The sequence below is a fragment of the Mastigoproctus giganteus genome, chromosome 1, assembly GCF_048544385.1.
Source record: "Mastigoproctus giganteus isolate SK-2022 chromosome 1, ASM4854438v1, whole genome shotgun sequence".
In the NCBI taxonomy this organism is placed as follows: domain Eukaryota; kingdom Metazoa; phylum Arthropoda; class Arachnida; order Uropygi; family Thelyphonidae; genus Mastigoproctus; species Mastigoproctus giganteus.
The window spans coordinates 92282832-92307243 of record NC_143575.1 but is presented as its reverse complement, the minus strand read 5'-3'; the positions used below and the strand labels follow the sequence as shown (position 1 = coordinate 92307243).

The 24412-nt window shown below is 33.0% G+C and overlaps 1 protein-coding gene across 10 annotated transcripts in view; it reads left to right on the top strand.

Annotated features, from left to right (window-relative positions):
• The window catches only part of LOC150090991 (disintegrin and metalloproteinase domain-containing protein 11-like), a 1161948-nt gene that overhangs the window by 259916 nt on the left and 877620 nt on the right, over positions 1 to 24412 (top strand). For 8 of the 10 annotated variants that reach the window (XR_016546962.1, XR_016546963.1, XM_090373745.1 and 5 more), the window contains exons 3-4: positions 7068 to 7239; positions 20641 to 20720. Coding sequence is in view for 8 of the 10 variants with exons in the window: in XM_090373745.1 (XP_090229871.1) it covers positions 7068 to 7239; positions 20641 to 20720 (252 nt within the window). In the remaining 2 variants the exon portion in view is untranslated. Of the gene's footprint in view, positions 1 to 1704; positions 1723 to 7067; positions 7240 to 20640; positions 20721 to 24412 lie in introns of all 10 variants that reach the window. The other 2 variants (XM_090373753.1, XM_090373761.1) reach the window with 2 other exon arrangements.

Sequence of the window (24412 nt, the reverse complement as noted above, 5' to 3'; positions counted from 1 at the left end):
GTTCCTCTCTGCACCCTTTCCATATGGTTTCCAACCCAATATGCAGTATTCTAGATATGGCCTAATCGCTCTTTATACAATTGGAATACACGTGAATTGTCCCTATCATTGACAGGACCCATGAGCTGTTGTACAGTTACCTCTGGGTCTTTTTTGCTTTAATATAACTTTGAATTTGGTGCAACCCAAATGACATTACTGATATTCAAATGTAGTACCTTGCATTTTTCAATGTTAAAACCCATTGTTGTTTTTCAACCCAGATCTTGAAGTAGCATACTCTGATTAAGGGCATTCAACACCTTGACTGTTGCATTATCAGCAGACTTTGACATTAAATGGGGTCGATTATACTTCAGACAATATTTCAAGAAATTTGTGCTCTTCATTTACAACACAGCTGAAACTCCTTATAGTTGTTTTTGAAAATGTTTTATTTGATTTCTCCACTGAAAATTCCAGAAATACCTGCTAATTATCCACACAGTTAGTAAAAAATCCACAAATTAAGTTAAACCTAATTATATGCACATGTTGGTTGGCATGTCATGTACAATTATTGAGAGCAAGCTTGCTTTACTTCTGCATGCTTTCTCCATCAGTAATGCTCTCTGGCTTTATGACATTGAAGCATCATCTAGAATCAAACTGTTGATGTCTACACCTCATGTTTCATGTGACAGGCATTCGTTGAAGCACACTGCTTTTTTAGTTTGAATTTCACTTACAGACAGTCTAAACTGAATTTTAATTTCAAAAATTAATTAAAATATATATTTTTAATATAAAAAATGGATTTTTCATAGATGTGTTCATAAAAGATTGAAGATAAAGGTGCTATCAAAAATGAGCAGCTTTAAATTATTTCTTCCTGATTTTTAAAGTTAATGAGGTAACTTTTTACCCCATTAACCAAGTGTGCATGTAAGGAACATAAAATCATTGGTACTCTTAGTTGTGGGTTAAAACCATTCAGTTAGCCAAACCAGGCTAAACTCCTAAATTATGCCCTTTAAGGTCTTTTTTAGAGGGCTTATGTTTAACAGAAAAGCTAGTTATTGTGCAAACCTACATCGTTTCAATAGCATTTTTCGAAATTTTACAATTTTCAGTTGAGCCTGATGAGGCTCAACTGAAAATTGTAATCTTCCCAATCTATTGTTAAAATTTTTAACATAGATTGGGAAGAAGCACAGAATCCTCCATCCCTAATGTTAAGTCCTTGATTTATAGATTGCTGACAACAGAGAACCAAATACTAAAACTTATGAGACACAAAATTTGACAATACCTAGAGAAAAGAGAGAATTATAATCTTTTCTTTCTTTTTTTTTTTTTTTTTTTCTTAATCTTTTTTTATCAAAAAATTCTTTTAAAAATTACATGCTGGAGGGAAAAGTATGTTGGTCTATATGGTAAAATAGAAGCCATGCAGTTACATGAATATGCTTCTTTGTCAAAAATAAATTTTAGTATTTATCAATGAAGAAGCCTTTTTAAACACTGGAATGAATTAACTTAAAACAGTGGCTTAATTATTATTATTTAATGGTTCATGTAATCTTAAGTTGATTTAAACCTAGTCCCGTGCTGGTTGATCATTAACACTAAATAAATAAACTCAGCACATCGCTGATGTTCTGAGTGATTTATTTATTTAGTACTTATATTGTTTGTTTATTTTTTCTGCTCACCAACCTACAGGTTGCTGCTCCTTTTCAGGTGGGTACCAGCTCTTCATTCATCTAGTTGGAAAAGTGAAAGATCTGTATTTGATGGCAATCTTGTGTGCCCAAAATAATTGATTGCTTTTATTATACATAGCTTGAATGTTGTGAGCTTTATAAACTGATTAAATTTGAGAAGCTTTTTGTGTAGCATAATATAATAATCAGCAGCTGCATGCAATTACTGTTGTTATATAATAAATTCATTTTTTTTTTTTTTTTACTCTGATTACTGAAATTCATTTTCATGTACCTGTTATTAGCATTTTCATAACTGATTCCACCATTTATAGAAAATATAAGATACTCTGTCCATCACTGTAATTAATATAATTTACTAATTCAGCCAACTATATATTTCTGGAAAAGGTATAAAGTAGCTTTTTACTTCCATTTTCTTTGACTTTATGGCATGGAAAACATTAGTTGTTGCAAGAAACTGTAGTTGATTTAATTCCTTGTTAAGATGATATAAGGAAGCAAAGCTTATGTAGTTTCTGCAATTTAAAAAGAAAAAAAAAAAAAAAGCTAAATGGTAACCTTTGTTCATCTCTCTGTTTCATCTAAGTGTTATTTAATCCCTCTTAACCCGAAAATATGCTTTATTTTGATACTGTGTAGTCAAAGGAAAATTTTATTATATATAGCCAGAGTTAGTTATCTTTTCTGAATTTAAATTTCTGTCCTCTTGTGGTTTTCTGAGGAAATTCAAATAGATACTCTGTGTTTATTAATAATATTCTCACCTATCCATTCCAATTAAATAAACCAGATAAATGAGCAGTGAGACTTCATGGAAATAATAAAACACACTTATTGTTGCTTTTATTTCCTGTATGGGAGTCCTACAAAAAAAAAAAAAAAAAGCTGAGGCAGAAATGAATCGGCACAAAAGAAAATATTTACTATATATGGTTTAATCAGTGAAGAAGGAAAAATAGAAAACTCTTTCTCAACAGACTGAAAAATTGCTTTGACAGCAAGCAGTTAGTTTCCATCTATATGATAACTGTCTATCCAACAAATGTAGGATTCATGAGATTTAACCATAAGCCAAATCCCATGATTAATCAAAAATACACTGCATTTCAAGGGTGATGGAAGCCATGTAGGTGATTATTAATCAAATATGAGTTTTACTACCTCTTAATTTTCATTCATTTAGAAAGAATTATAAATATAGCTAAAGTATGATGCATAGATGGCCAAGGTTCACATTTTTATGGAATAGCCTAGATTGGGCCAAATTTCCAAACATGAAAAAAAATGACAGTTGAGTAACAGCTTGTAAAGATATTTGTAATCAGAAGTTCACTGGGAGCATTGGTTTTAAGAACAATTAGAGAAATGCTGTCAGGAATTTTTTATTTCTTTTAAAATGAAAGTTTAGATAAAGAAAAAAATATCTTTTGAGTGGGATATACAGTGTAATTTGAGCAAGTTTTCCAGATGAGGATATATGCTGGGTGGTTCATGAGTAACAAAACTGTTTTGAATAACTACTGATGTAAATCTCTATAAGTTCTTTGAAAAATAGTGTATAATCTTTTTTTTTTTTTTTTTTTTTTTTTATTGTTTCAGAATAATTTGGAAATAGGAAAGTACAATTACAAAGATTGAAATTGTAAAAACGCATGTAAAATATGAAAATGCTGCAGAAGTTGCACATCAGCTGAAGAAGTTTTCTCGACATCAACCACCCTTGTACAATAAAAAACACAAACCAAATTGTGAAGAAGTTTTAAGTGGGAACAGTGCACAATCTACCAAAACCCAGTAGACCTTGTAACCCAAAGCGATCTGCCAATTTGATACTACTGATACTACTAATATGATCTGAGGAAAAAAATCCAGGGTGAATGGACACTTGGAATCATACAGCTGATTGACAAGAAGGGTGATAAACTGCTTAGCTCTAACTATAGAGGCATTACATTGCTGAGCATTACTTACAAGGTTTTGTTGGGAGTTATAGACTGGCAGCATATTCAGAAAAAATCATTTGAGAATATCAGTGTAGTTTCAGACCCAATTGCTCTGCAACTGACCAGATTTTCATCTTGAGGCAGATACAGGAAAAATCATTTGAGTATAATATACATATATTTAACCTATATGTAGATTTGAAACAAGGTTTTGATTCACTCAACAGAGAGGAAATGATAAATGATCTCCTAAAATGGTTTTTGATCTCCTTCTCCTGGGCATACCCCAGGAGAAGGAGATCAAAATTGTTAGGATCATAAAAGCAACCCTGGCTGGCTCTAAAGCAGTGGTGAGAATTGACAATTAGTTGACAACTCCCAATGGTCTCCGTAGCCGAGTAGTCAGGAGCGGGAGTGCAGTAGCACATGCTCTTTGAGTAGACCGGGGTTCAAGCCCCTGACTGCTGAATATGGTCGATCTGCCAACCCGCACTGGACCAGTGTGGAAGATTATGGTCCATTTCCCTCAGCATGAGTTGTTATGGTTCGTTTCCCTCAGCATGGTAAAGTGCCTGCCTGCCTGGCAACCCAAAGGTCGCAGGTTCGATTCCCGCCTCGGGCTTGGATCACAGTAAAATGCAAAAACTTTGGGAGGTGCATTATGGCCATAGAAGGTGATGCGCCAACAACTAACAAGAAAAAAAAAAAAAAAACTGGAGGAAACAGTGGCCAGGCTGGATAGTGAAGCACAAAGAAGAGGACTTGGGATAAATGAAGCGAAGACAAAATAGACCAGTTGTAACATATGGTTGTGAAGCTTGGACATTAACGAGTAAAGATGAACAGTTGTTGAGAGTGTCCGAGCATAGAATTTTGTGAAAAGTCTTTGGGCAGGTACAAAGTGTTGATGGATCCTGTGGATCAGAATGAACCATGAACTTGACAATTTCATTCAGGGGTGCAGACATCGTCAGATTTGTGAAGAGCCAAAGACTTGTCTGGTTGGGACATGTTATGAGGATGGATGACAGCAAAACAACTAAGAGGATAATGAAATGGAAACCTACCGGTAGGAGGGCAAGAGGAAGACCACGAAAAGATGGATGGATGACATAGAGAGGACTTAAAGATCATGAGAATAAGATGTTGGAGAAGTTTGCCTTCTGGGAGGGCTTATTGGTTGAGAAGCTAAGACCCACCCTGGGTTATAATGCCAGAAGAAGAAGAATATAAGTAAAGATATATTAAAAAAATAAAATTTTTACATTGCATTAAGAGAATGATTTAACATGCAGAAAACCAGTAGTCTCATTAGATACTTTAATTTTATTTTCTTAATGCAGAATTTGTCTATTTTAAGATGATTTTTCAATCAAGATAGGCACAAAGTGCTCATAAAATTCTGAAATCTGGAATTACTTTCAGCTTTAATATTGAAGTTTCAGCTATTTTTTCTTTATGATATATCTAGAAGGAAAGAAAATTGAAATTTTACACATTTGATTGATAAAAATATTGTTAACAAATTTTATATGTAATAGAATTCTCTTGTATATATTATAGACTGTAAATCTAAACAAATCTCACAGTTTAAAATAGCTGTTCCTATCATATACATTTTAATTAAGTATTTAGAATGTCTGAAATCATTAATCAGCATGGCATATTTAGCAAAATTTGTTTATGCAAGTATACATATTTTTCATCTGCATGATAAGAAGTTTGTGTATGGATTTTTTTTAAGCATTACTATGTGTACTATAAAAGCATCCATTGGAAGTCGATATATAAAAGTATTGACTTCAGGATGAAATAATCTTCTTGAGATAATGGACTTAGGTTTGGACAAATATAGTAATTTTATTTAGATAGTATGAATCAGAGCTGAAATACTCAATATGTTCTACGTTGATAATAATATTAGTAAATTAATAAGAGGAGTTTACCTCAATATAGTACGTGGAACACTTCCGTATGATACCCTCCAGAAATTAAAACGGAAAAAACGAAAAAATCGACAACTTACCGGTACATTAAAGTAAAATATAAATAATTAAAGTAAAATATAAATAATTAAAGTAAAATATAAATAATTAAATAATCAATTTAACACAATTCAAAATCAATTCAAAACAATTAAAATTCAAATTAACGCAATTAAAAGAATCTAACGAAAATATCGTTTTGAATATTTTCGTTAGATTCTTTTAATTGCGTTAATTTGAATTTTAATTGTTCTGAATTGATTTTGAATTGTGTTAAATTCATTATTTAATTATTTATATTTTACTTTAATTATTTATATTTTACTTTAATGTACCGGTAAGTTGTCGATTTTTTCGTTTTTTCCGTTTTAATTTCTGGAGGGTATCATACGGAAGTGTTCCACGTACTATATTGAGGTAAACTCCTCTTATTAATTTACTAGTAATTTTATTTGTAATGATACCAGCTTAAAATGTAAAATTTTCCATTAGTGATTTACTCTGCTTTCAATGATACAGGATTGACCAGTTGTTGCTCAAAGTTTTTTGCAATATAGATGTTGATTTGGCTGAAGAAGAAGAAAGGTTTAGATCTTTTATAATTCCACATAAGAACCAAAAAGAAAAAGAGATATCAAGATTTAAAATAAATAAATGTTATTTAAGGAGTTTTCATGCAAATGAATTTTGAGAATAAAAAGCGTTAAATTAAATTCAGTATCATGTCTGTCAAAAATCAGTAGGAGAAAAAAAATTAATTTTCATACTTGAAATTAGTTTAAATTGTCGGATTACCAAAAACAATGTAATTTCATGCACTGCTTCTTACACTTTAATTTTTGAAAATATATTAAATATTTTAATTATGTAAATGTATTTTTTCAATTAAGATTACAACAAAATTTTTGTAAATACAAAATATTAATGAAGATTTTTCCAATTATATACAGCTAAATTCTGCATCCAAGCTGTTTATTTTAAAAAGAAATATGTTACTCAATTAAAAGTGTGTGTGTGTGTGTGTGTGTGTGTGTGTGTGTGTGAATATATGCCAAAATCATCCACAACATTATACATTTCAAAATGACTTTTGGACAATATAAGTAAAATGGGATTCACTTCTAAGTCATTTAGTGCTTCATGACCTACTTTTTGTTAATTATTTTGAATTTATTTTCTGTAGTGAATAATATCAAGGTGCTCAGAATTCTATTTTTCAGCTATAAAATTGATAAACTAATTCCTGTATTTGCATTACATCATGATACACTACCATGAGTTGTATACTATAGACTTCATTGACACTTGTGATGATATCTGTTAAGTTTTATAAAATTATTTGAAAAATTAGTGTTATACTTTAAGTTGTTTACTATCAAGGGGAGTTATAACATCTATCTTGTGTCCATTTTCTTCTTGTGACTTGCTGGCCTGACACTCCATGCCACACCAGCGGAGGCAGAACGCCTCAAGCGACAGTATCCAGAGAATGAGCGCCTGATTGCTAATATTCCCAGCCGGTTCTTTGAAGTTATTTACCCAGTTCAGGTCCGGCAGCACCAGAAGTTGGGTATATCCACCCGTGATGCTAGTGCTAACAGAGTGAGTGGAAATGTTATTCTGAATAATTTAAAGTTTTGTGGTGAATGTTGTGCTTCAGAGATAGAATAATTAATTAATTATTGAGTATTCCATCATAAATAATTCTGGTTTAGTATCCAGTGATATCAAACTTAGGAATTTTGAAAAAAGTTGATATTAGATTTGAAAAGATGTACACTACTTTGTATTCTGGCTGTAAAGCTTAATTTAGAATTTAGCAATGATATATAAAACAAAGCTAGATGTAGCAGGGTTTTTTGATTTGCTTGTTCTGTGGCAACTTTGTGAGTTTAAGACAGTACCTCTTGGTTTACTGCAGGAACTTCAGAAGCTCTTTGTGTAGCAACCCAGTTATGTACTGTGATCATATAACAAGAAAATAAATGTTTTTTTTAATCAATTCATCTCTATTTGTATTGTTTTAAGATTCTAAATTAAAGAAGCTGTACAATGAAAATGCGACAATCATGATGCCGCAAAAGCTCCAGTTGTGAGGATAGTATTTCTCTACTTGTTCTCCAAACCTGTGCTCCTTTTCTGTGTTGCCTTTTTATTTATCAACTTTCTTATTCTACTGGTGTTTTACCTTCTGCTTGAAGTCATCTCTTCCATCCAGTTTTTAAAAAGGAAGTCATCTCTTCCATCCAGTTTTTAAAAAGGATGTCATCTCTTCCATCCAGTTTTTAAAAAGGATGTCATCTCTTCCATCCAGTTATTGTCCCATTGCACTTACCTCTCCTTTTTCCAAAGTAATGGAGAAATCTGTCAGTTGCCAGCTCTTAAACTATCTTGAAACCTTTCATTTGATTAACAGTCTCCAATACAGATTCCATCAGTGTCAATTCACTGGTGATATATTGACTTATGTTACTCAACTTTGGGCAAATTTCATAGAAAAGTTTGAAATTCAGTTTCTTTTTTTTTTTTTTTTTGTTGATGCTGTATTGGCATGCTTTCTTGCATCATATACCTCTGCTATTGCTAATGCTAAAGACTCCCAAACGACTCCCATCTATGAATTACCAACTGTTTTTTGCAATTGAGTTTTCTTCTAACTGTGATCAGTTGAACTCCATCTTCTAACTTCTCCACTGATGCTAGTATTTCTCCATGGCTCTGCTCTTTTTCCATCTTTTTCCCACTGGAAATCCTATCCATAGTTTTTCTGATAATAAATACACTACATTCCATCTTCCAGTTTCAGAAACCACTGTTCCTATGTTCATCTTCAGTGATACTCCGATTTCTAGACAAGATCACATATCCATCCCTGACAAGAAAAGAAATATGTGTTTTTTTTTAATCAATTCATCTCTATTTGTATTGTTTTTTAGATTATAAATTAAGAATCTAAATTAGAATTAAAGAAGCCTTTACAATGAAAATGCAGCAATCATGATGCCACAAAAACTCCAGTTGTCCAGAGAAAACACAGAGAAAAAAAACTATTTTTTTCTCTGTGTTATTATTTTTTCTTAACAGCTACTTACTCTGTATAAATCTCAAATTGTCCCCATATCTGGGTAGTGCCACCAAAACATCTTTTAAACTTCTATATTCTATTCAAAAGAAGGCAGTCAGATTAGTTGATGACCAATCTCTTAAAAAGAAGCTCCACTCTCTGTTTCATAGACTTTTGGTTTCTGCTACATGCCTTTTCTATAGATTCTTTCATGGGTACTGTTCTTCTGAATTGGCATCTGTAATTCCCCCACTCTCTTCCAAACCAATCTAAACACATCTTAACCAGTCAGCATCCATTGAGTGCCCAATTCCAAACTGATTGGACCAACATTTCCTTCTCCTCATTTACCCTTTCTGCTTCTGTTTTTTTTTTTTTTTTTTAGAACAATCTTTCTGCATGTAGTTCCTGAAAATTACAATCTACAGCAATTCAAGTCTAATAGTTAGTAGTGGTGGTAAATAAATGATGTAAGAAAGCAAGCATATATTGCATCAGCTTAAAAAACAAAAAAACACTTTACACTTCTTCCAACAATACCTTCCAAGAATATGTTCAGTTCTTCCTTGAATTTATTAAAACCATCCACTTCTACAACAACAGATGAAGCTTGTTCCAACAATCAACCACCTGCTGGCTGAAGGCAAACTTCCACACATCCATCCTGCAACCATCCTTTCTAAACTTCAATTTATGCCGCCTCATCTGTATAGTGTCAGCAAGAGGAAAAATGCCACACATTCAGCTTATTAAGTCCATTCAAGGCCTTAAACACCTTAATCTTAACAGCTACTTAGTTAAGAAACAAATAAAATCCAAGGAAGTGAAGCCAGTCGACATCGCTGGACAGTGCAGTGTCGAGTCAGTTTGGTGTTACATAAGCACTGGAAGATCAAAATTGAGAGTAGGAGTGTGCTATAGGCCTAATGACTCTGATGAGTATAATAAGAAACTGTACAGGGAAATAGAGTGGGCCAGTAAATCAAAGAGTCTTATAATGGGGGATTTTAATTTCCCAGATATTGATTGGAATTTGTGGGTTGGTCACTCACACACTAGCAAGGCTTTTGTGGATTTATTGGATGATTGTTTTCTACATCATCATGTTTGGGAGGCAACTAGAGGGAGTAATACTCTTGATTTGATTATCAGTAGTGATTCTTCATGCATTAAGAATCTGCAGATAGAGGAACAAGTAGGTGGCAGTGATCACAGTGTGCTGAAGTGGGATTTACTCAAAGAGGTAACTACCATCAGAGGTAAAGGGAAGGGTTATTGCTTTCGTAAAGGCCACTACGATGATCTGAGACAGTATTTAAATTCTATACAGTGGGACTAACTGATGATGTTACCAACAGCAAATTCAAAATGGGAAGCATTCAAAGAACTTATCTTGGAAGCTACTAGGCTTTACATACCAACTAAGAAATATTGTTCAAGGTTCAAATGGATGTCAGATGAACTAATGAGACATATGACAGAGAAGAAAAATGCTTGGGATACATATAAATTAACATGTCACACAGAAGCCTATGATAGATATAAATTGATCTGTAACCAAGTTACAAAGGAAGTTAGGCAGGTGAAGGCAGATTACAAGAAATCTTTGGCAAAAGATGCAAAGAAAAACAGTAAAGAGTTCTTTTCTTATGTAAACTTTAGAAGCAAGGGGATGAATCAGATTGGTCCACTTGATATCAATGGTTCAATTGTTGATGATCCTGCACAGGTAGCTAACAAACTAAATGAATATTTTGCATCGACATTCACACATGAGGAGTTATTCAGCGAGGGGAATGCCAGAGATGTATTCAACTCTAGCAGTAAGCTAGAGAATCTTGTAATAACTGAGAGTAAAGTGGAGGAGAAATTGTTGAAGATAAACACAAGAAAGGCACCTGGGGTGGATGGGATCTATTCAGTTATATTAAAGGAGGCAGCAAAGGAAGTAAGCAAACCCTTAGCCATAATTATGAGAGCTTCCTTGGACTCAGGGGAGCTAACCATAGACTGGAGATGTGCAAATGTGACCCCAATTCACAAAGGAGGATCAAAGGCTGACACAAGTAATTATAGACCTGTGAGTTTAACTTCTCTTCCAGGAAAATTAATGGAGGCACTGGTTAAAGAAGCACTGCAGGATCATCCAGACAAGAATTCAGTTATAGCTCAGACACAGCATGGTTTTGTTAAAGGCAAGTCTTGCCTGACCAATTTGATTGGATACTATGATGCAGTCACAAAAGAACTGGATGCAGGGAATAACTTTGATATTATATACTTAGATCTTAGAAAGGCTTTTGATATTGTTGCACATGGAAGATTGCTGCACAAATTGGAGCAGTGTGGCATTGGAGGCACATTGCTGCTATGGATAAAGGGGTGGTTGAGGGGGAGAAGACAGAGAGTGGTAATCAATGGACACTGCTCGTCGTGGACTAATGTTATTAGTGGAGTCCCTCAGGGCTCAGTGTTGGGTCCTTTACTGTTTTCTGTATTCATAAATGATATTGGTGATGGTATATCAAGCTTAATGTCGAAGTTTGCAGATGATACAAAGGTAGGCAGGGTTGTCAAGGACACTACTGACGCTATGCTGCTGCAACAGGATCTGGAAAGATTGAGCAGATGGGCTGAGAGGTGGCAAATGAAGTTTAACATTGACAAATGTAAAGTACTACATATGGGAAACAGCAACCCTAGAGCAACGTATCAACTCTGTGGTACTACACTGACAGTGGTAGAGACTGAAAAGGACCTGGGGGTAATTGTGCAGGCAGATATGAAGTTCTCTGAGTAGTGCAGATGGGCTGCAAGAGTAGCTCAGGTGTCTTATCAATGATATACAGGAATTTTTCTAGCAGGGATAAGGAGGCGATTATTCCCTTGTATAAGGCAATGGTCAGGCCACACCTTGAGTACTGTATACAGGTCTGGAGGCCTAATTTCAAGAAGGATGTAAAGCTGCTGGAACGAGTACAGAGAAGGGCAAAAAAAAGGTTAGTGAATGGAACAAAGGGTTGCTCTTATGAAGAAAGGCTTAAGTTTTGCAAACTACAGTGTCTGGAGACTAGGCACCAGCGAGGTGATCTGATAGAGGTGTATAAAGCCTTGAATGGTTTGAGTATGCTCAGTGCTGATGGGATTCTGCCTCTTGCTCAGAATAATCACCTGAGAGGGCATAAATTCAAATTGAGGAAAGACAGATGTAGGATAGATGTCCAGAAATTTGTCTTTAGTCAGCGGTTAGTTGGTTGGTGGAACAGACTTCCATCCCTTGTTGTGGAAGTTGATAGCCTAAATAAATTTAAGGCTCAGCTGGACAGGTATTTCAAACGAACTTTTTTTTTTTTTTTGGCTGATGCTGCATAAGCTTGCTTTCTTGCATCATATGCCTCTACTAATGATAATGCTAATCAGATTACCTAGTAGTTGTCTAGTCTCCAAAAGTTTCAATTTGCAGACGTAAGAGCACACTTTTTTTCCCTTCAACAACCTGGTTTTCCTTCTCTTCACTCATTCCATCAGATCTACATCCTTCCTAAAGTGAGACTTCCAGGCCTGTCTACAATACTGAAGATGCAGCCTAATCATGGCCTTGCAGAAAGGGATAATCATCTCCTAATCCCTGCTAGTAAAGTTGCTGAATATCATTGACAAAACTCCATGAGCTGTTCTGGCAGCGTGTCTACACTGCTCAGAAAATTTTGTATCTGATTGCAAAATTCGAGGGTTTAATGTCAAACAACGTTAACTACAAAATCATTTTGTAGTTGATGTTTTTGTAATTAACCAAAAAAAAGTTATTTGGCATTCTCTTGGTTTACTGTAAATGTACTTACAGCCTAAACTGATTTATAAAGTAGAGAGATACAGTTCTATGACACGTTATGCATTATTATTTGTATAAAGTAAAACCAAAGTTATTGCAAAAACGAAAATGCAATTTTGTAGTTAATGTTGTTTAACAATAAACCCTCATATTACCCCTGGGTTTTTTTCATTTTCCACTAATTTGAGTGTAGTATCACACAGTTAATAAGCTAATGTCAAAAAGTATCTTCTCACCTTTAACTGATGCCTTTTATTAAGACTGGAGAAAGTCAAGATTTCAAAGAGAGGAAATCAGGGAGTTCCAAGTGATTAGTGGAGTTCGGAGAATGATAGACGCAACAGGTGAATTTGACAGAATGTGGTAGAGAGATTTTAAGCCAAAGAAAATTTTTCAAAAAGAGGAATTTCCAAATTACTAAGTTTCTGACAGAGAATATCAGTGCAGACATATTCACAGACATTATTAGCAAATAATTTGAACAAATTAGCATTAGCAAGGGCACATGATGCAAGAAAGCAAACTTATATATCAACAGCCAAAATAAAAAAAAAAAAAAACACACACACACACACACACACACACCTTTCTCATTTCACCCATCCACTTGCTCCAAATGCTTGTGTAGTTCTGCCTTGAATCTGTTTAAGCTATCAACTTCTACAATGACAGATGGAAGTTTGTTCCAGCAATCAACCACCCTCAGCTAAAGGCAAACTTCCGCACATCTATCCTACAACCGTCTTTCCTCAATTTGAATTTATGCCCTCTCAGGCAATTATTCTGAACAAGAGAAAGAATACTATCAGCATTGAGCGTGCTCAAACCATTCAAGGCTTTGTACACCTCAATCAGATCACCTTGCAGATGCTTAGTCTGCAGATGCTGCAATTTGCAGAACTTAAGCCTTTCTTGGTAAAAGGACCCCTTCATTTCCCTTGCCAATCTTGTTGTCCTTCTCTGTACTCATTCTGCAACTCTACATCCATCCTAAAATGAGGCCTCCAGACCTGTACGCAGTACTCTTGGTGTGGCTTGACCATTGCTTATACAAAGGGATAATCACCTCCTTTTCCCTACTAGCAAAATTCCTGTATATTATTAATGAGAAATCATTAATGCTCTGGCAAGCCTGTCTGCACTGCTCAAAAACACTTCATATCTGACTGCACAAATACCCCCAAATCTTTTTCATTCTCTAAAACCCTGAGTGTAATACCACACAGTTGGTATGTTTCTCTGGGATTACTGCTACCCATATGCAGTACTTTGCATTTGTCAATGTTAAACTTCAATTGCCACATCTTGGCCCATCTGCCCAACTTTTCTAGATCCTGTTGCAGTAGCATACAACCCTGCCAACCTTTGTATCATCTGCAAACTTGGATATTAAGCCTGATATACCTTCATTAATATCATTAATAAATACAGAAAACAACAATGGACCTAACACCGAAAGTAGAAGACTCCAATAATAACATTAGTCCACAAAGAGCAGTGTGCATTGATTACCACTCTGATTCCCCTTTGTGAATTGGGGATATATTTGCACTTCTCCAGTCCATAGGGACTTCCCCTGAATCCAAGGATACTCTCATAATAATGGCTAAGGGTTTGTTTACCTCCTTTGCTGCCTCCCTTAATATAATTGGTTAGATTCCGTCTGCCCAGGTGCCTTTTTTATGCTCATCCTGAACAATTTCTCCTTCACTTTCCTTTCAATTATCACAAAGTCATTTAAACTCCTCGTTAGACTTTGATAAACTTCTGGCATCCCCTTCCCTAAAGAATTCCTCATGTATGAACATAGATGCAAAATACCTATTCAAAGTTTGTCTACAACCTGAGCATGGTCATCAACAGTTAATCCATAGACATCAAGCATCCCAGTGGAATTCAACCCCTTCCTTATACTGTTAATATAAACATAGAAGTCTTTGCTGTTTTCCTTTGCATTTTTTGTTACAGAATGAAATAATCTGCCTTAATCTTCTTAACATTCTCATAATCTACTCTTGCCTAACCTCCTTTGTGACTTGCAGACTAATTTATATCTTCCATAGGCTTCTGTATCACCTGATAATTTACATGCTTCTCGTGCACTTTTCTTTTCTCTTGTGTGTCTCAGTAGTTCATATGACATCCATTTGGGTATAAGTCTTGAACAGCATTTCTTTGGTGGTATGAAAAGCCTAGTAGCTTCTATGATTACTTCCCTGAATACTTCCCATTTAGAATTTGCTGTTGGTAACATCACCAGTTGGTCCCACTGCACATAATTTAAAAACTGTGTGACTTCTGTAGTCACTCTTACGAAAGTAAAAGCCTTTTCCTTTATCCTTGGCAATAGTTGTCTTTAATTAAATTCCACATTAATGCACTGTGATCGCTGCCAATGAGTGGATCTTTTACCTGCAGATTCTTAATGCATGAATAATCACTGCTGATAACCAGGTCAAGAGTATAGCTTCCTCTTGTTGCCTCTCTGACATGCTGCTGTAGAAAACAGTCATCCACAAAAGTCTTGCACATGTGTGAGTGACCAACCCACAAATTCCAGTCAACATCTGGAAAGTTAAAATCTTTGACTTGGCACATTATGGCCTCGGTTGTCAATGTACCATTAAAAACCAAATCATAATCATAGCCATAACCGAATTGACTCAACATATCACTGCTCGCTCATGTCAACTCAATGCATTGCCTTAGATTTTATGTTCTTCTTTTCTAAGAGCATATCCCCTCCACCTCTCCTGTCCTGTCCTTCCTATATGCATTGTACTTCCCCTATTCAAATCAGCATCACTTATGTCTTGAGTGACACCACGTCTTTGCTATTCCTACAATGGCTGCATTCAATGACTTAATCAGTACTTCAAATTCATCAAATTTATTTACAGTGCTCCTAGCATTAGTGTACATGCAAGTTATAATGTGATAAAATAGTTACAATAAAAATGTTGAACTCCTCTGAACATTGTGGCATGTGGTAAAAAAAAAAAAAAACACAGCTGTGCTTCTAATTGTGCTGAGATTTGTCCAACTCATGCAGAGTCATGTCCAAGCCAGCCACCACTTAAATCCATTGATTATGTATTTTAAAGTGAAGTTCTAAGGAGTGAATATTTTTTTTTAGCAGTGAAAGAAATTTATTTGGTCATATCTGAGTGACAACTCCAAACTTTCTTCAATGCTGCTTTTGCCAATTTTAGTTCCAATGAATCCATGCTGCTTTGATGAGAGGCACATAATTGTTTACTGACAGATCTCATCAAAAGAATGAATGAAAGAGATGTTAATTTCTAGAAGCTATTTCACTCCCATTACTTGTGTTTCATTAATAATATAACTTTTTTCAAAATCCCATGGAAATAATCAAATTTAGATACCTACTTTCTAAATAAATAACTGAGAGAACACGGGACTTTTAAGAACATTCAGTATATGACTATATGCTTTTGGGCTGGCACTTCTTAATAAAGAAATAGCATCTGCTTTGTCTTCACTAGTGTAATGAATCAATTTTTTTAAAGTGCATAGGTGTCCACAAGTAAAAATTTGTTGCAAAATGTCTTTAATTTTATAGTAGGTTCACCATTTCAAATGGTGAACCTACTATAAAATTGAAATCCATGCACAAAATGGCCTCAACTTACAAAGAATATGAAAAATAAAAATATAGCAGTCTGTATTTCTGGAGAGAGAGAATTAATAATATTAATAATTATATTGGTGAATATAATTTGTGAATATAGGTGAATTGGTGAATATAGATTGGTGAATGGGACAAAGGGGTTCTCTTACGAAGAAAGGCTTAAGTTTTGCAAATTACAGTGTCTGGAAACTAGGCACCAGCGGGGTGATCTGATAGAGGTGTACAAAGCCTTGAATGGTTTGAGCATGCTCAATGCTGATGGGATTCTTCCTCTAGCTCAGAAAAATCACCTGAGAGGGCATAAATTCAAATTGAGGAAAGACAGATGTAGGATAGATGTGCGGAAATTTGCCTTTAGCCAGCGGGTGGTTGGTGGGTGGAACAGAATTCCATCCCTTGTCGTGGAAGTTGATAGCCTAAATAAGTTTAAGGCTCAGCTGGACAGGTATTTCGAACGAACAGAGGGGTGAAGTGGAAGTGGTTATTTTTATTTATTTATGTTACTTTTTTTTTTTTTTTTTGGCTGATGCTGCATAAGCTTGCTTTCTTGCATCAAATGCCTCTACTAATGCTAATGCTAATATTAGTGAAACTGAATTTATTGAATAAATAGTTAAACAAAGAAATTGGTCACATTGTAATAGTAAATAATAATTTTAATTAATTATATTAGCTATCACTTTAAAATTATAAAGTGATTATTAAATTATATGTAGTTTGGAGGATAGGAAGTCCTACTGCTAATTATATTAATACAATTGTCTTAATGCCCACAGCAAAACAAATTGTCTTTTTTTTATTTCCAGAATAGCAAATTGCCTTACATATGGAAATGATGGAAGCTATACAAAACAAATAATTTTAGAAATCTAATTTTAAAATTTTTCTTCACAACAAGTTGTCCAGGTATTGCACTTCTATTAAACAAGATGACATCTCCTGTGGGTTATTGTACCATTCATTTAAAGCATGAGACTGACTTAATGTCCACATTACCTTTGACAATGAAATGATATTTCCAAAATTTTAATTTGTCATTTGTTTGAAAGCAGTTCAATTAAATAAAAATTTATTTATTTAATTGTTACTTTCAAACAAATGTTTTTAAATATAGTTCAGTACCAAAGCAGCCTGTTGTTAAGGCAAATTTTGTTCTGTTGTGAGCATTAATAAAATAATTTAAATCCAAATGGCCATAAAGTGAATATGTCATCACTGACCATTTGAAGCAAGCTCATGATGTAATGCGCAAAATAAAAGAATGACATGGAAAGAGAGATTACTCTGAGCTGTGTGATGATTTGTAGTTCTTATGGATCACCCTTTAAGGACATTCTAAAAATTGGTAACATTCAGGGACAAATAATTTCAGAGAAATGCCCCCAGCAGCTGCTAACATCTGGTATCCCCCTACACCACACACAGTTTGTTTCAGGTCAACTCTCATTTTCAGAGATTTCATTTTTTCATACAGAGACTCTTGCTATAGTTCTAGTTTCTTATATTCAAAATATAAATTCTAAATTCCAGCCTTAAATTCTGTCATTTTCTTCTTCCATCCTCTTAATTTTGATTTTTATTTTTCTCACTAAACAGTTGCTATATTGCTACAGCATTATACAGCATTATTTTTATTATTATACAGCATTATACAGCATTATTTTTATTATTAGCATTATTAGATGGGTCTCTTAGATCATGGCAGGGTTTACTTCAGAAATAGTCCTACCATTTTTATGCACTCTGGAGAAGCATTTCATTAAGAATTTTTTTTTAACACATCTTCATGAAGAATTTTTTTTTAACACATCTTCATGAAGAATTTTTCTTTTCTAGAGCTGATTTTGGAGGTTTTGAAGTTGGAATGAACAACTTATGGTTTTAAATTTCTCTAATGGCTTTGTGTTGTAGTATAGTATTTTGTAGGTGACATTAAAAAATGACATTTAGGAAAAACTAATCTGTAAAATGATCCGAATATGTTGGATTTTTAAAAATAACCTTGTTCTCTTTCTTCTGCATGCAGTAAGCCATTTCTACTTCATGTCATAATTTTTAGGAAAAGAATAGTATTTAATATTTGCATGGTTGATTCAATGTGTGTTTACTGTTAGTATTGAAGTAACTGTACATTCAAGGAACCATAGTATGTACAATTTGGCATTGTAAACTCAATTATACTACAAATTGTGTTAAGAAATATGGATGTGTGGTGGCACACCCCAAGCTTCTTTTCACCATAGCTGTGGCTGTACAGAGTTTAAAAAGAAATTTATGTATTATTTAATTAAATTAGAGGGCTTAATCCTGGTTTTTGCACTACAAACTATACAGTAGGACCTGGTCTACCTGCTACAGAATGTAGTTTATATTGGATAGTTTCTTATGGATCCAGCATTTTTTTTTTTTTCTGTGTTCATCATGCATTATTGACAACTTGAGTATTATTAGTGGCAAAATTATATAAGGAAGCAAACTTATATAGTATCTAAAAAAAAAAAAAAAACTTAATTGCCCATCTTGTCTAAATCCTTTTTTAAATATATTCAAAACTCTATACTGCCAGATGGAGGTTCCCCCCCAAGGTACAATGACTCATTTTTTTCAGTGGGTGATTGTACCCTGTCTAATTGATATTTTATATATCAGTACTAAAACAATTGGTATTGATATTGGACAATGGCCCAAAAGTTTTTAATCAAATTATAAAACTAATTCAAATTAAGAACTATTGTTTGGCTATTATGATAATTCACAATTAGCAGAGTTTGGCAAATCTTGATACTAGGTTGCAATGGCACCTAAAAGTGTTAGTCTGACATGAGCTTAAATTGCTTCAAATGCATAATTAAAAAAATGCTTATATTGGTTTTACACTTTGTCTGCATCATCTCTTGTCAGGTATCTTTTTAAAGTGTGTCTAAATAGGCTGAATTGTGCTTGTATATGTGTTTGAATTAATCATTGGAATCTGTATATATTTGTAACTGTTGTGAAGTTCATTCTGTATATATTTTTAGTTTTCTGTAGAATTTGCCAATGTTTGTAGGAAGCTAAAATTTATTTTAATTTGTGTACTGCAGTCATGAAATGTGTAGTAACTAGTGAGAAATTTAAAATGAAATTACAAGTAGTGACTTGGACATTCTTCTGAAAAGGAACAATTTTACATTTTGCAAGTTAAAATCAGGAACAGTAACTGAGCTGGCAAGTGGCTGCAGATTGAAATCCATGTCATCTTTCATTAGGTTGGCTGGCTGTTGGAAATTTAAGTAAAGAGAAAGCAGTTTAAAAAAACTGTAACTGAACAAACTGAAATATTTGATTGTAGCATCGGTATCACAAAATATGCAGTTTAACCTGCATTTTCTGAAATACTGACAGTAATTTAAACAAACTGGAATGTTTTGCTGATTCATTCAGTGCGAAAAATAAAATAAACGAATCATTTCCACTCCAAATAATAACAGCGAATAGTAGTAAGTTGTTTCGAAGCTTGTCCTCCTCCATTATTCTTGAGTAAAATAGTTAAAAGATGTTCATGGGGTAAATATTTGGTCAGTTGTAAGTTACATACAACCATGGAATACTTTGCTATGGCTTCCTGAAGTAATGGGTTTTCTGGTGTGAACAAAACAAGATATTGATATGATTGATTTGGTCCATCGATAGTCATTCTCTGCATTGGCACTTATTAGTTGCTCTTAATGACTATTAATTGCCCCTGATACAGTGGCATTGTGAAAATCTAACGTGCAATATATATTTTAGTCTAATCTGTCAAAATGGTCAACCATGAAGTGGTTCCGTAAAAATATTTTATTGAATTAAATGGTTGGTTAATAAAATAAAGTGCACATTCTCCCCCCCCCCCACCATCTGTTGATAGACTTGTGATTTCTTTAATTCTGCTGTCCAAATTTTGGAGACAGTACTTAAATATGAAATAGGTTTGTAAAGGACTGATCATTAGCTAATTTGGGGATGTTTGCAACCATAAATCCATGTAAGTACAGGATTAGTTTTTCCTGGTTTCAAAATATCAGAATTATTACTAGTTCATGTCTACTATTGACTGTATTTCCTCCTCCTCTTTGGTCTGGGAATGCAAAAGCCTTATGTCCCCAAGTCTAGCTTTATATTCATCTTAGGGTGAGAGACGATACAACAGTGAAATTTTTCCATGGATCCTACTACTCCTAACTGTGCCACTGTTCCTTTGAACTGAAATTAAATTATTAATCACATTAAAGCAAGGCCAAAAAAAAGAGAGAGAAAGAGCTGCCTGAATTTATTTTGTGTATACTTCTTTTTTTTTTTTTTTTTTTTTGCATATTCATCCATGCTTGGACAGTGTTTAAATATGGAACTAGGAATAAATAATTAATGACTGATTTAATTTCATTATTAATCCCAGGTGAGTTAATAAATTTTTAATTTGTTTTCATCTAGACTGGAAAACATTTTCATCAGACTTCTTTGCTTATTAAAGCTTTTAACTACAAATTTCGCCTTGACCTGGAATTAAATACGTAAGTTATACAGGTGCTAATAAATATTTTTTTTGTATTAAATAAATTTTTAATAGATCCATATAACATTTTTCATAATTACATTTTGATTAGTGCTGTTACATTCATTTTCTTTAATGATATTTATTGAAAGACAACTTGTAAATTTTATTGTGAGTAAACTAAAGTTCTGCATTGGCTTATATTAGCTTTCATATTGGTAACAGAAGTAAAGCTTTTAGCATATCATCAACATGATAAGGAAGGGTATATTTTTCTTTGTTCAATAAAACCTGTTTTTCAATCCATAAATCAGAACAAATTTTCAAACATAAAAAAAAAAAAAAAATGAGAGAAAATTAAATTTCTGTGTAATATGTTTTTGCTGTCATTAACATTTTAATATTAAATTTGCTAGGTATACTTTTGTGGCTGTTATAGTTCTTTGATCTGTTTTGCTTTTGCTGATTTTATGTCTTTAATTATTATTATTGAGTTTATAAAAATATATATATTGTTTGGTGTGAAATAAAATAACAATTGTTTTTTGTGATATGAAACTGGGAAATTTTTTAAAAGTTTAAAATCTAATGGATATAAAAATTAAAACATATAGAAATGTACAGATATATAGACTGTAATGGAATAAAATAAAACTAAACTCTCTGAAACCTTTTGGCAAAGTATAATTTATATTCATTAGCAGTAAACCTTTAAACATTCAAAGATCGAAGAAATTTTGTTAACAATATTTTATTGGTGTATATGGACTTATTTCGTGATAGTGAAGAGAATTACAACAGAGAAGCATCCACTTGTTACTCACTGAAATAGTACAGAATCATATGATGAAATGTCTGATATTCTGTATATATTTTGGAGTTGCTGTAGTTCTATATATATATATTTAATAATGAAATATAGTTGAAAAAAGGTAGTGAAAGAAAATAGTTCAAAAAGTGGTAGTAAAATAAATTAAAAGACATAGAGCAATGATCAGAGGCAGCAAAATGCATTTTCCTCTACATGATGCCTAAAATATAACTAAAAGTAAATTTAAAATAAAAACTAATGCCAGTAGTATGGCAAAACTGTAGAGCAAAAATAATAAATTAAACAATAGTTAATTTATTATTTTCGATCTACAGTTTTGCCATGCTACTGGCATTAGTTTTTATTTTAAATTTACTTTTACTTATATATATATATATATATATATATATATATATAGTAGTAGTAATATTATATTGTCTAGAAGCAAACTAAGCTGTTTTTTATATATATGTATATATATATATATATTGGAGTTGCTGTGGACAATATTGTGCACACACATGCATGATTGAACCTGTATGTTTTTACAAAACAATAAAATAGTTACGTTTTTAAAAAATATGCACAGCCTGTTGTTATCTGTTTTTTCTAGTAAATTGGCTACTAAAACACTCTTGCAGTAAAGCTGTAAACTCTTCTGGCTTCAGCTATCCCAAGTACAACTGGAAACTAACTAATATATTTTTGTTTGTTTATTTATTGGGCAGAAATAAATTACATATTTGTATGCAGGAAGAACTGCTATTAGAAAATTCTTAATAATCTCAATCATTTACCCTGAAAGAATATCTAAAATACTTTTTAACATGTTTTCTGCTGCTTCAATGCATATATGCATAAAACTGCATTAGAAGTGTTGTACCACAATGCACAGATATGTTTGTAAAGCATCCAAGTTGTGTGCCATAATGCATATGAGTGGTTATTCTCAGCTGTCAACCAACAAGTGCATAAATATAAAGGCACATGAAATTAACAAGTATTCAGTATTGGCACACTGATTGAATGCTTTGCAGTAATGCTTGGCATTTGTTTATAGATGTGGCACACAGTTTTATTTGTTTTTTTTGTTTGTGTTTGTTTAGGTACATGAAAAGCAGTGAATTCCAAAATTTTAATTTTCAAGTATTATGTATGAATGTTCTGAATGCTGCAGATATCAGAATGTGGTTTTTTTTTTTTTTTTTTTTTCAACATTCTGAAAATTATGGCATGTTGAATGAATTATCTCACATTTAGGTGACAGTGAAAGTGTTGACTGGTTAGACCAAGCTATACAGTAGAACCCTATTAAGAAGTTTTTAAAGGGAGTGGAGGTTTAGAACTTCTTAGAAGGGAAAATGTCTTAAGGGGATGAAATATTAAATACACAAATAAAAATGAAAAAATACATACATAAGTTAAAGATGATTTTAAAGTAGTATTTCAGAATTTATAAATATTTTACTCTGCCTATGGGAAACATTTTTAAACTGAGGATTTCTAATTGCTTAAAATTCTGTTCAATAAAATGATTACCAAATAGTGTATTTCAGACAAGATAAACATGTGGAAAGAATTATGAAAAGAATTTTCATTTGAAGCTTACCTTAATAAAGCTCATTTCTGTGGCAAAAAGTTTATCATGTGAATTGCAGGAACACTATCAAGAATAAAAATTGTCATTTAATGCAAAACGATATTTATTAGTCATGATTTAATAAGATTTCAAAATTATATAAAGGATGTAATGAGAAGAAAGGTAATGAGAATGATAAAAAATCAATTACAATAATTACAAGTAGTAAAAAAAAAAAAAAAAACTAAAAAATGTATATAATTTTTTTAAAGTATCCAGAAAAGACTGCTTCAAATATTTTGGGGAGAGCTTCATATAGAATAAATCAATTTCCCTAACACATTTCCACACTGACTCAGGAAAATTGGGCACACTGAATGAATTGCTGCAGAGAAGAGAAGCCAATCATTGTATCTCGGAAAATTGGTATAGCAGGTTCATCTTCTTGTTCAGACTCACTATCAGTCATGTTTTGATCTTCATTGCAAATATCTTCAATACTTTTCAATTCACATACAGTAACATCAATGTCTACATCAACATAAAATTTACAGGAAATCCCAAATTACTCTGTAGAATTTTGTGAATTACCGAAAATGGCATCATTTTTATCATATCTCATATTGTGAATGCCTTCACAACAAGTTGTCTGATATTGCACTACTTCGAATAAGTAATGCTTCACCAGTGGAGAAGATTATTGTTACTTATTCTCAGTGGATACCACTATCCAGATGGCCATTTGACCTTGAAACGGCCACTTGAGAAGACAATCACAATATGAGATATGATAAAAAGATGTCATTTTACCATTTCAGTAATTCACTATTTACAAACGTGATACTAATGCACTAACTTGCTACGTTTAGTGAATTTTTTCATAGGTTGAGGCTTCAGCCCTAAATATTTTCAGTCTATACTGTTGTACACCTTCTGACATCTCTCATATTGTGAAAGTTATACTTCATAACCGAGTTGTGATTTATTGCAACACCATGGTACATACCCACCCACCCACCGATGAGAGGCCAAATGGGTGGTGGTATCTACTGAGAATAAGTAACAGTAGTCTTCTCCACTGGTGAAGTGTTACTTATTTGAGGTAGTGCAATATCAGGGAACTTATTGTGAAGGCTTTCACAATATAAGATATAATAAAAATGATGGCATTTTACCATTTTCGGTACTCCACTACATATAAACTCGATACTATGCACTAACCTGTTATGTTTATTTTTAATCAAAATTAGTTTCAATTAATCAATTGAAATTTCATAAATATAAATTTTTATGAAATTAAAATTAAAATTTTAATTCTTTA